At 46.0% G+C, this 15,053-nt stretch overlaps 1 protein-coding gene and 1 long non-coding RNA gene across 3 annotated transcripts in view; one reads left to right on the forward strand and one right to left on the reverse strand.

Moving 5' to 3' along the window:
• Nucleotides 1–880: 880 nt before the first annotated feature.
• Nucleotides 881–2,449, reverse strand: LOC140690951 (uncharacterized). Its single transcript, XR_012066364.1, has 2 exons — nt 1,798–2,449; nt 881–1,022 (listed from the first exon to the last, which is right to left on the reverse strand). It is a non-coding gene; the product is annotated as an uncharacterized lncRNA (long non-coding RNA).
• Nucleotides 2,450–2,571: 122 nt separating this feature from the next.
• The window catches only part of ATP6V0A2 (ATPase H+ transporting V0 subunit a2), a 29,210-nt gene continuing 16,728 nt past the window's right edge, over nt 2,572–15,053 (forward strand). The window contains exons 1-7 of one of the 2 annotated variants that reach the window (XM_015243773.3): nt 2,572–2,931; nt 6,471–6,549; nt 8,559–8,656; nt 10,333–10,470; nt 11,163–11,251; nt 12,462–12,588; nt 14,786–14,868. In XM_015243773.3, the coding sequence (XP_015099259.2) occupies nt 2,815–2,931; nt 6,471–6,549; nt 8,559–8,656; nt 10,333–10,470; nt 11,163–11,251; nt 12,462–12,588; nt 14,786–14,868 (731 nt within the window). In that variant the 5' untranslated portion in view covers nt 2,572–2,814. The remainder of the gene's footprint in view (nt 2,932–6,470; nt 6,550–8,558; nt 8,657–10,332; nt 10,471–11,162; nt 11,252–12,461; nt 12,589–14,785; nt 14,869–15,053) is intronic. The other variant, XM_072953388.1, reaches the window with a different exon arrangement.

Genomic DNA, 15,053 nt, shown 5'->3' on the forward strand with positions numbered 1-15,053 from the left:
CCCCTCGGCCTTTCTTCTTCTTTGGGTCTCAAAGGTTGAAGTGATTACACCCTACAGGAGTCGAAAATTTTCTTTTGTCAAAGGAAGGAAATACCCGACTGACTGATTAATTGTAGTAGATTCAGAAAGTCTTTTTAGAGCAGTTAGTATAACTAGCTCTGGAAAGTTAATTTGAAATTTCCAAATGACAGGGAATTCAGCCTGATTCTGAGGGCTTCGTTAGGATGATTTCTGTACTTAAGAAGGGAAAACTCACTTTGGCAGTAGAATGGGATGGGAGGGGCACACGATATGGTTTGAACTTTTCTGAGTTTATGCACTTGTATTGTGAAGAAAAAGCAGGGCTGGGCTAACAAGATAACTCATAAATCTAAGTGTAGTAAGTGATGGTTTACCGAATCGAAGTTCTGCTGGGCTCACTCATAAATCTGAAGTTTAGTGTCAGCTTTCTGGGCTAACAAGCTAACTCGTAAATCCAAGCTCAACAAGTGTCAGTAACGTGATCTGTTCCTAATAGATAAGCTCCAGTGTACTGATTTCTTGGTTTTGCTGTTTGAGCCTTATTGGCTAATAGCCCCAAGCTTGTAATTAACCCTATAAAACCCCATGCGCATGTCTTGGAGGTGCTCAGAGCTTCGGAGCAGAAGCCCCTCTGAGCCCGCCGGCGTAATAAATCTGAGTACTCCAACCCTCCGAGTGGTGCTTGTGTCTTGGCTGGCCTGTCATTTCCATAACAGTATATGCATTTGACAAATGTTTATTGAGTGGCTACTATGCACTGGGCCTTGGAGACACCAAGACAATGTCCCTTGTCCGGTGGAGCTGTTAACTGAAAACAGCACACACAACTGTGTACTGAAAAAAACGCACAACCTAAAAGTTGAGATCTATGTTTTATTCGGTGGACTTTCTGAGGACTTTAAGTCCCGGAGGCAGCCTCTCAGATCACTCTGAGGGACTGCTCGGAAGAGGTAGGGGAGGAGCCAGGATATACAGGAGTTTTTGCAACAAAGATCGGATAGCTGGAACATGAAAAGATTACTGTTAATTAAAGAAAACCACATATCTCAAGTTAATAAATTTAGCACTTTGGTATGTATGGGGAAGATGCAAGAGTCTGGGCCCATTGAAATCATCCCTGTGATCTGCACCTTGGCTCTCCAGGGCCAGTGTCCTGTGCTTTCCCATCTTGAGTACCCTCAGGGGGCACTGCTGGGGGCAGCTGCAGTGGCTGATGGCCAGCGGGCAGCCTGCAGGTCTCCATTCTGAGTTCCCTCCAGCTCACCCTTTGGGGCGGGGTGGGGGATAGTGGTGATGGCTTGATGGATTACTCCTAATCACAAAAAACAGGCATCACAAGTTAATGGTGCTAGTGCTTTCCTGTGTGTGGGAAGATGGAAGTTATTCCTTTGATATGCATCTTAACTATCTAGAAAAAATTCTGTTTTTTCTTCATCCTGAATTCCCCTCAGGGCGAACTGTTGGGGCTTGATGGCTGCAACATCCTTTGTTTGCCCAAATGACAGGCAACTTTTTTTTTTTTTTGGTGGGTCCACAGAGCTTTCATTCTAGTGGAGGGAAACTGGCAGTAAACACAGACAAGACAATTTCAGACAGTGGGAGGCGCTATGAAGATAATAAAATAGGAGTCGGGTGGGTTGGGGTGGTAAGGCTACTTTCGCTAGGGGTCAGATGTCCCTCAGAGGCAGGGACTTTTGAGTTAATTGTGAGAAGATCTAGGAGAAGGTTGTTTTAGGCAGAGGGCCGGGAAGGTTCAGCAAGTTCGAGTGCACCGACCTGGAAAGAGAAAGAAGGCAGGTGCGGGGAAGCAAACGCAGGACAGGTGGGCGCAGACGAGGGCTTGGGGAAGGTAGAGGCCAGACCCCGTGGGGTCTTGCTGGCCGTGGTAAGAAGTCTGGATTTTATTGGGAACGCAGTGGGAGAAGCCAGAGGATTTAAAGTAGGCTCACGTCGATTTTCGGCCTCTCAGAGATCACTGTGGCTGCTGTGTGCAGGGCCGCAGAAGGCAAGCGCAGCCGGCTGGATTCCAGCGCCGGGCATCCGACCGTGCTTTCTGGGCGCACAGGGGCCAGGACCCGAGAGAAAAGTCAGCGGCAGGAGCCAGCCGCAGGCACCACACCGGGTGTGATTCCGTTGATAGACGAAACGTCCTAGCAGGCAGATCTGTAGCGACAAAGTTGTTCAGTGGTAGCCGGGAGCCTGGGGCTGGGAAGGGCATCGACTGCAGCTGAGCAGGAATCCTGGGGTTGATGGAAATGTTCTGAAATTGATCGTGACGATGGCTGCACAACTCTGTAACTTTACTAAAAATCACAAAATTGTATACTCTAGTCGGGTGAACTTTATGGCACGCAAACTCAAATTAACTCCTTTTAAAAAGCTCTGAACAGCCGAGCGAGGGGCTGCTATCCGTCGGGGTCCCACTGAACGCCACGCGCCTCGGCCTTCTCGCCGGGTTCGCACTGGTTGGCCCCGTCACCGCCGCCGCCGGCAGCAACTCCGGGCGCCATTGGTTGGCCGGCGGAGGGGGGGCGGGAGCGCGCGGGGGGCGGAACCGGAACCGGTGTAGCTGGGGGGCGGGGCCTCGCGGGCGGCTGTGGTGGCGGTAGGAGCAGCGGCCGCGGTGGCAGGACCCGGGGTGACTGGTGCAGTCCGGAGCCCCATGGTGCGGGGCCGCGGCCAGGCCGCAGGAGGAACCCGAGCCGCGGCCCGCCCCGGCTGAGCGCGGGTCCGCGCGTCCCGGAGCCGCCGCCGCCGCCCCTCGGGCCCCGCGGGGGCGCGGGTCGGCCCGCCATGGGGTCCCTGTTCCGGAGCGAGACCATGTGCCTGGCGCAGCTCTTCCTGCAGTCGGGCACGGCCTACGAGTGCCTCAGCGCGCTGGGCGAGAAGGGCCTGGTCCAGTTCCGAGACGTGAGTGTCGCCCGGGAGACGCGGGCCGCAGCTGCCCGCGAAGCGGCCGCATCGCGCCTTTCGCTTGGGCCGCTTTTCCGCGGGCTCCTGGGCAGGGGCGCGCCGCCACCCCCATTTCCCAGACGGGGAAGCTGAGGCCCACTTTCCGGCCAGAGCTTCCGCAGAGCGGGGCCCGAGCCCAGGGTCGCCGGATAACTGGTCCGCGGCTGCCTCGGACGGGTTAGTTAGGAACGCTCCGCGTCCTCATCAGCTCGGGTGGTGCCGCCTGGTGCTTCGGGGCACCGACCCTCTGCCAGGCACCGGGCTAAGCGGGAGAACAAATCTGATAAGGCCTTTTGGAGCCCTTCTGGAACTTACGGGGGTGGCAGAAGAGAAATCTTAAGCAACTGAATACAACAGGAGTATGTTTGCTAAAGAGAAAATAAAAATAAATAGAAAATAAAAAATAGAAAATAGAAAAAAAAGAAAATAGAAAATAAAGAGAAAATATAATGGGGTGTGAAATGGTGACTTAGGTCGGGGTGGTCAGGGAGGCCTCTCTGAGGAGGTGTCTTTTGGACTGAGATCTGAAAGGGAAGGAGCTGACCCTGGGAAGGTCTGGGGGAACAGGATCCCAGGTGGAGGAAACAGGAAGAGCGGGGAGCCTGAAGTGGGAATGAACTTGGTAGAAGCTCTTGAGGGGCGAGATTTCTGTTGTTTTTGTTCACTGATACCCGGTGATGTACATACCACTGCCTAGTGAGAAGGAGGAGCCCGGTCAGAATTCGATGAGTGGGAGCTGTCTCCCCAGCGCGTAGTAGTAAACACTTGTTTATGTATCTGGTTACTTGTTTACTGTTTGTCTCCACCATGAACTGTCAACCCCCTGGGGTAAAGGCCTTTCCTGCCTCCTTCGCTCCTGATTCCTTGGCACAGTCCCTCTCTTTGTGGGCATTAATTGGCGTTTGTTGAATGAGTGAACAAGCTTTTATTGCTTGCTCTGTTGCAGACCCTGTTTTTGGTGCTGGGGACTCGGGTGAGCAGAGTGGACAAGGTCCTTGTGTTCTTGTTGCTGACAGTCTGGGAGGAGACGGAAACAAACTCTGATTATGAACTGTGATAAGTGCCCTGAAGGGAATGAACGGTGTGAAAGAGAGATTTTAAAGTGGGACCTAATACCTAATACTCGCTATTTGAACTGGAAGTCACTTGAGTGAACATTTTATTTCCTGGGCCACAACTTTACACCCTTGGTGGTTTCCCTTCCTCTTTCTGAGGGCCCCATAATTTTAAGAGGGAACATCCTTACCCAAGATCTGATATTATTGATCCTTGGGTTGGCTCCACAAGGCAATTGCAAGGTCAGAGAGGAACTCCTGCGTGACAGGCGAGGCTGCAGGGAAGGCCCAGCTCTTCCTGGTTCCTGGAGCCACTTGGGCTTTAGCACGTAGTGCCCACTTTCCTGGCTGGTGCTGTGTTGAGCTGTGAGTCGTCCTCGAAAGATTCAGTAAACGGCTGAGAGAAAAACAGGCTCCCTTCTTGATAACAGGTGGATTTCTCCCATCCTGTTACTACTCAGGCCGAGAGACCTAAATCCAGCTTACATTTTAAAGGTTTGAGCAAATTACTTAATTACTGCAAAGATTCAAGTTTCACCGAGAGACATGACATTAGGTGGTAGAGGGTACTTGGGATTCTTTTGAACCTCAAATCGAGGAAAGAAAAAGAAGATGCAGTTCATCTTTTTTTTCCAGAAGAAAGATAGAACTAAAATGCTAAATGAACTCTTCCTTTGTGGTGTTAGGTTTTCAGAGCTTGTGTGTGTGTTTGTGTGTGTGTGTGTGTGTCTGTCTGTCTGTCTTCTCTGTTTCTGTTTCTGTCTTTGGGGTGACTGTCAAGCAGCATGCGTTCTAGTGCAGAAGGCTGCATCACACTGGACTTTTTCTGCTCTTTTCTGGAGCTCCTTCCTGACTTGGCGCTCACCAGATAGGATCACTGACGTCAGTCTTTTCTGGCCTGCACGGGCTGGACAGTTTCCCCCTTCCCTTTTAGTAATTCTTGTAAGGGAAAGGAGGTAGGGCAAGGGTTTCCTGTAGTGATAGCCAAAGAGAAGACCTGGAAAAGAAAGGTTATTCAGCTCACTGTAGGACTCACTGAAGGGAAACTGTTGTAAGGGTCTGCAGTCTAAGAACGGTGTTTCACATTTAGTCTATTAGCTGCTGGAGTGGGAAGATCACTGGTGTGGGTACCACGGCACCAGGCATCCTCTGCCGGTTTTTCCAGGCTAAATGTTAGTCTTAAAATGAATCTACATTAAAATGTGCTTCAGAGGGCAGGGTATAGCTCAGTGGTAGATTGCATGCTTAGCATGTGCGAGGTCCTGGATTCAATCCCCATTACCTTCACTAAAAAAAAATTAAAAATGAAATAAAATAAAATACACTTCATTAGCCTGAAATTAGGGCAATGTTGCCCCCCTAAAAAGAAAACAGAAACAAAACTTTATAAAAGAAACCACGCAACAGAGAAAGACAATAAACTGTAAGATGGTGATGGTATGTCAGATCCAATCATGTTTGGGTCATTGCCACAGAAATTTGCCTCTTCATGAAGATTCTACTCTTTGTGGAACCATGGTGTCCAAATTGAGTTAACTAGTGTTTGATGTTGAAAAAAAAAATTGAAACCGAGAAGTTGTGTCATTTATAGATGGCTTTTGGTGTGTGGCTTCCTCATCACATTCTTAGTCTATAGAGAGACTGTGTCTGAATCATTAGGAACTTGAAAGTGGTTACTGCTTAGGACTTCCAGAAATGAATCCAAGTGCCACAAACAGAAGCGAAATTCAAATTTTTATCTTCTGGTTAATTCTTTACAAAAATTTGGAAAACTGAACGAGCACTGGGCCTTCAGGGTAGACATCCTTAGGCTGCCCAAGCAGTTTTGTGCTCAGCTGTTTCTAGTTCTGTTTTCTGGATGGAGTCAGGATAAAATTCTTGTCCATTGTGGAAAATTTGGAAAACAAAAGATAAGAACTTCCTTGATCCTGTTACCTAGAAACAAACACTTGGCCTTGCTGGTTCATATTGACCAATCAAATATTATTTTTCTAATTATATTTCAAAATGTGCATACATGTGTATTTCTGTATAATTCTGAGTGTCCTCTGTGGTGTTGGGTGTCCGTAGTTCCTTTTTGCTGCTGCATAGTGTTCCATGGTTTCTTTAACCAGCTTTCTATTGTTAATCATTTTTTCCCTATCCCTGAGGATGACGCTCTTCTAGATACATTTTTGTCCATATCCGTTAGCTTTTCCTTAGGTTAAGTTTCTTCACGAGCTGTTTCTGGGCCAGAGGATGTTTTTCAGTTTTTTTTTTTTTATAACAGTTGCCAAATCGCTTTCCAGAAAAGCTGTGTTGTCAGTTCACACTCCCATTCAGTACTTAGTGTATGAGGATGTGTTTTCCGCCGAAACCCTTGACAGTAATATTTCACTTTAAAAATAGAACCGACTTTTAAATTTTAGAAAATTCAAAGCAAAATTTTCATCTTTTTCTCAGCTCAACCAGAATGTGAGTTCTTTCCAAAGAAAATTTGTTGGTGAGGTGAAGAGGTGTGAAGAACTAGAGCGAATATTGGGTAAGTTTATTTTTAATAACTTAAATAGCTACTTTTGTATAAACAAACATTGTTCACTTCAGTAAAATTAGAAAACCTAAACACGCAGAAAGGAAAAAAGGAGCCATCCACGTTCTCCCCATTCAGGTGATCACTGCTGTGTGGGTTTATGTTGTTCTTCCAACACATTTTACTATTCGTCTGTAAAAGTAAGGGTTTACATACAAAATGGTCAGGTTGTTGTATTAGCTTTGTTTCTGACTTAATGATACTTATTGTAACATCTTTTCATGTCAGTAAACAGGTTGATCCATCATTGTTTTTAATGGCTGCATAGTATTTTGTTGGTGTTTAATGTGGTGTAGTTTATTTAACTAACCTCTTATAGTTTATTGTAACATAAAAGCATTGTATACCTATTAATATATTACTTAAAATGCTATCAGGGGACACGGGAGGTAGGAAATGGCAGACAGGTGGCTGATCATCTCCTTTTTCTCAGGGCTTCCTTTCAAAGGTGTTGGATCACTGTTCTCTGACGGTTAAACATTAAAAAACTCAGTAGCTCAAGGCTACCTCCTTTATCTGTAAAACCTTTGACATCTCAGCGTAAAATGAAATAGTCTTTATTAATTCAAATCTTGAAGTTCTGACTGACGTAGAGAGAGGGGAATGATCCCAGTAATTGTCTGAAGTACCAAATTTGGTTTTTGAAGGATGAACAGAAAAACCTGGGGATGAGAGAGTTGAGGAGGGGAGAGAAGATGGCTTTTGGAAAGATTTCTAATTGTGGGTAATTATTGTGGCTTTTGTATTTTTTAATTGGGGATTTTTAAGCTCAAAACCCTTTTAGTCGTCTGAAATCTAGTCCTTCACATATTGTTTGAGGTCCTGGCTGTGTGGGTCATGTAGGGCAGACTGACATCATAGTCCCATCTTTGCAACATACATGAGTCATTTGACAGGTTGGATATTCAGGGTGAGTTTTCCAAGGCAGGGCAGGAGTGACACGTGTGAGACATGTCCAGGACTTCCTGTAACTTAAACTATTGCAAAAAGAATGCAGACTCAAAGAAAATGAATTCTCAAGTAAATTCAGGTATAATTAGGTTAAAAAAATTTACACGCATTTCCAGAAACTTCTTAAGCCCAGTGCCTCCTTTGCTATCCTGTTGGTGAAACATCCTCTCTTTTCTTCCTCCCTCCCTTTCCCCTTCCCTCCTTCTGTCCTCTCTGTCCCTCTCCCTTCCTCCCTCCCCCCTTTCTTTCCTTCTAATAGAATAACTAGTGACACTTCTCCAAAATACCGTATCTGGTAATGACTTTATCTGCTGTTGTGATTTTTATCCTAAGGAAAAGGATGCCTCATGGAATTGAAAATGTAAACTAAAGAAATTAAGTTAACTTTGGCTGGTTCTCTCAGTTCCATGGATCTAGTTTTTAACCTAAGTAGGGAAGGCAGTACGGGTTGTCCTAAGTGAAAACATCACAGCTAACTGGGGACTCTCAGGAGCACCTGGCTCTCTGCCCCGTGTCGCTTAGGCTCCTTGTGCTGTTAGAGATGGTGATTTTGTTGATGGATGCGTATTTCCTCCTGAAGGCGTCGGCAGGGAAGTTGCACTGATGTCTCTGGTGGGGACGATTACAGGTCCATCATGGGGTTATTCCTGCACTTCCAAGTGTGTCCTTAACCTGGTCTTCATCTACAGGTGTAGAGGCAGCCGTGGCTCCACAGATCTTTAGCTAAAGTTTTAGAAATGAAGGACGTGGGGAGTTTCAGAAAGTGTTTATCCGGGTTACTGTTTTTTTTTGTTGCTGCATGCTGATCTCTCTGGCAGAATTATTTTGCACATCTTTGGAAACAAGGTTGCAAAAAGCATCTTGTTGGTCAATTGGGACAAGCAAGATTTTTGTGCATGTAGAGGTTAACTTTTAGAAGACCTGGGAAAGGTTGGGATGTAAAGTGGTGTGACCGAAATGTCCCGTGGTTAAGTTTTTGAGTCTAATTTGTTTAACTTTTATTTCTACAGCATATTTGGTGCAGGAAATCAATAGAGCGCATATTCCCCTTCCTGAGGGAGAGACCAGTCCTCCTGCACCGCCTCTTAAACAAGTTCTCGAAATGCAGGTAACTTGTTTCCGAAGAAGCGGCTTTCGGTCACTGATCTCAGATCCCGCGTATTTACTTAACTGTTGTCTAGTGCTTTTCAGCCTTTCTTCTCAAAACCATAGAATGAAAATTAAAGAACCCTATTATGGCTAACTCTCAGTAATAGGTTATCTGTGAGAAGTTCTAACTGTAATTCCGTTTTCTTTTGAAATGAAGACAGGTGGTATTGAACAGAGGCTTCAGAGAATTAGGTCGTGAAATCTGTTTCTTAGTCACGCAGTGTTTTTGGAAGGTCGTCTGGGCTTACCCAGGCCTTGGCGTGTCTCTCGTGCAAGCCACGAGGCTCCGGTCCGGTGCTGTTTATACCGTTCCCAAAGTCACTCTGACCTGCCCTCACTCAGGCTAGCGTGAAGGCCGTAGGTTCTTCCCCGTGGACAGCAGTCAGGATTTCTCCCCTCTGAGTTCAGTGTCTCGGGTGTTGGGGATGCCCTGTCCCCCTGTGAGAGCACTGGCTTGTCTCGTTCCTTAGCCTCCCTGCCACCTGCCACCAATTTTCTGTTGGGGTTTTGGTCTAATCATCTGATAGCTCATCACACCGGGAAATAGACTAGAGCTCTTTCCAGCTCTTCTAAAACAATCAGTTCTATATAACTAGGGCCATTCCACTGCAGGCTGGCTGCTCTGTTTTTCTGGGCGGAAGTCATTCAGCAGTTGGTATAAGAATGGACTCTAGAGAGAATTATACAATCTGGTGAGAGCAGTCATCTGGTTTGGCCTGTTTGGTGTGTTGGTTATGATGTAATTACAAATGTAGTGATTACGGACTATTTATAGTTTTTATAAAGCAGAGCACAGGTAATACATGTAGTGTGTCAAGTGTTCGGTTCAAGTACAAGTTTTCACCGAGTCGATGAGCTGCAGCACGGATTTCTGCTTCTGTTGTTTCGATACTTAAGCATTGTTAAAGAGGCTTGATATGTAACTAATAGACAGGATTTGTTCTTAAGGATTTCTGTTTTTTTTAATTGAAGTATAGTCAGTTTGCAATGTGTCAGTTTCTGGTGTAGGGCATAACAGTTCATACATGTACATACGTGTATTTGTTTTCATATTCTTTTTCATTATAGATTATTACAAGATACTGAATATAGTTCCCTGTCCTATACAGTAGAAACTCATTGTTTATCTATTTTATATGTAGTATCAAGGATTTTTTACGCCTAACTAATCGTGTAAGTGTAACCCCATAGAAACTCACAAGCCTAGAGATTAGGAACAGATATGTTTGGGAAAGATAGTATCTAAAATTTTTCTGTGTTGCAAATAAAAGGAAATGTCGTCTTGAAAGAGGAAGACCCTTTGGTGTGTGATAATGGGTAAGAGATGAAGGAAAACGGAAAGAAATGGTAGGACCTGAGAATAGAGCCGAAGTCCAGCTGCAGGGCACTCTGAGCCCTCATCGCATCGGGAAAGCTGTCCGTCCTGCGCGGCACGAGCCTCGTGGGTCTCCTGAGTTAACATGCAGCAGCGAGTGATGGGCTTTCGAAATCCGCGCACGTTGTCGTGCCTCCACCACGCAGCCGCACACTGTGGCTGTTTAAAGCCTCCCCAGGTCCTGGCAGTGCCTCTGCTTCTACCGTGAGAAGAGTATTAGAACCAGATTTGGAACTAGTCCAACTGCGGTTTTGTTTTAGGAGCAGTTGCAAAAGCTGGAGGTTGAATTGCGAGAAGTCACTAAGAACAAAGAGAAACTGAGGAAGAACCTGCTTGAGCTGATCGAGTACACCCACATGCTGAGAGTGACCAAAACCTTCGTCAGACGCACCGTGGAGGTACTGGCGGCACCCGGGAGGAAGCGCATTTCTTTTGTAAAAATCTCATTCCCGTAAGGCTTCGGGTTTCGTTATCAATTCCTGTAGACGCGTTGCTTTTTTAAAAAAGAGATACAGTTTGATCTTAGCTTTATTTTTCAGTTGGACTATAAGACATTTAGAAGAAGCCTGAAGTATTTTCCTGTGTTGGTTGGTTTTAGCAATAACTGCTTTCTGTTTGTAAAATGCCTTCATTTGCAGTTGAAAAAAATCCTTGTATGATCATGAGAAAAAAGTGAACAGTGGACTCTGACTCTAAAATTTAGTGGTTTTTTTTTTTCCAAATTGCTAAGAATAGAGGAAGTAAAAAAAATAATAATAACAATACAGAACAGTCCATGCAGGAGTGCTGTGCTCAGCTGAGTACCAGAGCGGGGAGAAGCACATCCCTTCCGGACTCAGTTTCACTGCCTGTAGCGGCGTCCTGTGGTAGCGTTACACTGTCTTGGATTAAAGTGAAGACATACATAACTATGGGAAGGGGAAGTTAACCTCTTTATCTATCAGAGCTGAGTTACACGTCTAAGTTGTCTTGGGGCCTTGCCACCCAGATCTGAGTAGCTCTGATGTCCTGCAAACTTGTCTGGAAACGTGACTTGAGAACTAAAGTGTCACTTTGAATGAGACACACTTGGTTTCATATCTCTTTGTAGTTTGAACCCACTTATGAAGAATTCCCTCCCTTGGAGAATGATTCTTTGTTGGACTACAGCTGTATGCAGAGGCTGGGAGCAAAACTGGGGTAGGTGACAGCTGGTGTGTCGAGTTTCATCCTGTCCTTGTCAGTGGGAGATGAGCTCTAGAGAGAGGGTGAACGGGCACCATTTGAAAGCCTGAGATGGAATGAAAGAAAATGAATGTTTGTTTAAGGAAACACTGTTCTCCTGTATTTGTTGAGTTGAACACTCAGCTGTATTGACTTTTTCGCTAAATATGATAGGCGTTTCTTTGGTATAATAAGCTGGAAAGAAGGAACATTTGTACCATTCATTGGTTCTCCATAAGCCTGAAATAATTGGTCACTAGAGTGTCAAGTCCTCTTCTGTTTGGTGGAAACAGAGGCGCTAAACTGAATTGGTTAATTTATTAATTGTATTTTAAGGGTCTCTTTCTGCTGTTTATGCTTTCTATTTACTTGAACAAATGGTGGCTTTTTTCCTCATGTGATTTGTGATTTCTTTATTATGAGCCTCTGTTCCTTATCCGTAGGAGTTCAGTGATGTTTAGTTTGAGCATGTATTCCTTCAGAGAGAACTTACTTTCACATATGTCAGGTACCTGGGAGCACTCTACTAACCTGGAGTCATTTTATGTTAATTTCTCAGCTTGAGCTTTTTTTTTTCCTGTTTGCTGTCACATATGCACGTAATGTGAATTTCATCCACACTTCTGAGTAAATTCTAACCTGTGGCCTTAAATTCTCAAGGAACACACTGCCCCTTCTCTCCAGAACCAAAACTGAAAGAAACAAGTTTGCTTGTAGGCTCCTTTGAAGGTGGGTTTTTTTTCCCCAGTCCACTCGTTCACTTCAGGTGTGGCCCTTTGTTGGGGCTGAGAGTCCCAGCTTTGGGTGGCTTAGGGGATTCAGTTCATCTCCTCGCCTGATGTAGACCCAGTGCCCATCCCCTGTCTCCCGTGCTGGCAACGAAACTCACGGCCTTGAGATCCTGGATCAGTAGAATATGTCAGGATTTAGCTGCGAGGTCCTATTTTTCTTTTCTTTTCTTTTCTTTTTTTTTTGATTCTAAGAATTTGTCTAAATTATGGGCTCAGCTATACGTTGAAGAGGATGTTTCAAAAACGTTTTGTCTAGCATTATAGATGTTTTTCAGCTGGAGGACTTTCGGGAGATCTTCACCAGTTTGCCAGAAACGAAAGTCGTCATCATCCTTTTCATGCAGTTTGGTAATATTCGTTGCTTTTGCTTGACTGCAGCCTTTATTGTCTTATAGATTTGTATCTGGCCTAATTAACCAAGGAAAAGTTGAAGCATTCGAAAAAATGTTGTGGAGGGTCTGTAAAGGGTACACCATTGTGACCTATGCAGAGCTGGAGGAACCCCTCGAAGACCCTGAAACAGTGAGTAAATGTCACCCTCACCTTTTAACAATGACAGACTTGGCCCAAACTCCCAACAGTTTGCCTTGTTTCCTTTCTGGTCCAGTGCCCTACCTGGGACTGTGGGTTGCATTCGGGATAGGCATCCCATTCTGTGGGATGACCCTCCCTCTGGGTCATTCAGTGCTTCCTCATGACCAGACTCGGATCACACATTCTCGGTAGGAACACCGTGGGCACGATGCTCTGGTCCTCTCAGCACCTCCCCCCAGGAGGCACGTCGTGTCCACCTGGTCGTGCTGATGTCAAGCAGTGCATGAATTGCTGAGTTAATTTACTTTATTTAGTCAATGTAACCAGCCTCCCAACCACATCAGCCGTCTCCTCTGCCTGCCGCCTCGTGGTCTCCCCTGCTCCCTGCCACCTTGTGTCCTTCCCTTCAGGACTTGGCCCGAGGCTCCCCACCCTGTTTTCCGGTCCCCTCTGCCCCAGGGCTCAGTTCTTGGACTGCTTCTCTCCTCTTTGCCCTTAGGGATCCCATGTAATTTCATGGCTTTAAATGCCATCCCCCAAATGTATATATCTAGCTTCAACCTCTCCCCCGAATACCAGACTTCTGTTTAACTGGCTAGTCCATATCTTTGAAGTTTCTGGAAGATATTTCCATCTGATGCCTAAAACTGACCTCCTGATCTTCCCCCTCAAACTTGTCCTTCCAGGCTCTCCCATCTCAGTAAGTGGCACTTCCATCCTTCTGACTGCTCAGGCCGAAAAACCTCACGGTCATTCTTGATTTGCCTCTTTTTCCTCATGCCTCCAATCTAGTTCATCAGCGGGTGGCCCTGTTTCCTAAATAGGAAGAGAATCCGGCTTCTCACAACCCAGCCCCGCCAGGAGATGAGCATCCACTCCTGAAGCATCTCCCTTTTGCAGGAACCTCCGACCTGAGCTCCTGCTCTTGCCTCTGCTCCGTTTGGCTCTCTTTCCTCCCAGCATCCAGGATGATCCCTATAAAACTAGTCAGAGCTTTCTACTCCTCCACTTAAAACCCTCCTGTGGCTTCACATCTCTTGAGGCGAAAAGCTCAGAGCCTTACAGGGTCACATCTGGCCCCATCTCTGACCTTCGGTCGGGCCATCTCTCCTCAGCCGTGCCGGCCTCGCCCTTCCTCATCCTGCCTCCGTGTGGTTGGCTCCGAAGGCTTTTCCCAGTGTCCACAGGCTTCTTCCCTCACCCCCTCACTCCTGCAGGCTCAGACGTCCCCTTCTCAGGGAGGCCTTCCTGATTGTCCTCTTTAAAATTGCAACCGCTGGCCCTTTCTCCCTGTCGCCGCTTCCAGCTTTGCTTTCTTTATAGCCCTTCTCTCCAGTCAGCATACTGGGTACTTTGTGTCTCTCACGGCCAAGTTGAATATAAGCTTCCCTCCCTCCTGGGCCAGGGATCACTGTCCGTTATACCCCAACACCTGGGAAAAAAAGGCCAAAACCTACTCAGTCTTATTTGTAGAATTTTCCTAAGTACAGCCAGTTCCCCTGCCTCATAGTGACTACGCTGTGTAGTCTCCATGAGCACTGAACCACTGCTCCCAGGGGAGACACAGGGTCAGGTTCCTGCGAGCCGTCGGTCACAGCATTTTTGTCAGACGGTCAGTACGTAACCTTGTATTATATGTGTTTCTATTGAAAGACACCTTATTTAACATATACAGTTGATTCATTAACGTGGAACTCACGGCCAGCAGCGCTGTCACTCACGTCTGAGCAAAGCTTCTGCGATGCTCATGAGGCGCGTCACAGCCTCCTTGCGCTCAGGAGCACTGGGCAGCGCTCCAGCACCACCCCCAGGACCATGTCAGACAGTGAAATGGCCAACAGAAAGCACACAAGTGGGAAAATGTGACCACAAAAAGGCCGCTTGTTTACAGTACGAGCTGAAACAAGGCGGCAGAGGGTCACCTTGTTTGATGCCAGCTGGGAACATGCACGTTGGATGACTCAAAATTTCTGTCGCTCTGCATGTCTGCAAATGACAGAAAAAAGTGCTGCGAGTATTGATTTTGGGGTTATGAATGATTTCTGGGGTGAATTTGCAGTTATGGAATCTGCAGCTAACGTGGATGGACGGTATTTGTTGAATGAATGAACTGACTGACAGTGTGAGCAGCCAGAGTTTTCAAAATTCTAGACACAAAACTAACAATTATCTTCATTCTTTGTAGGGAGAAGTCATAAAATGGTACGTGTTTTTAATATCCTTTTGGGGAGAGCAGATTGGTCACAAGGTTAAGAAGATATGTGATTGGTAAGAAAAAGAAACATTTCATTTCATTTCTTTATCCGCTGTAACCTCTAATTTTCCTTAAACATCTCTGTTGGAAGAGAAGTAGAGTGGGTGCAAAGGCTGCTGGGTTTTGCTACATGATTTCTTTGCTGTAATACCGCTTTTAGACATTTAATTTGTCTTGCTAGCGTAATACTTAAAATAAT

Source organism: Vicugna pacos, chromosome 32, assembly GCF_048564905.1.
Source record: "Vicugna pacos chromosome 32, VicPac4, whole genome shotgun sequence".
NCBI lineage: Eukaryota > Metazoa > Chordata > Mammalia > Artiodactyla > Camelidae > Vicugna > Vicugna pacos.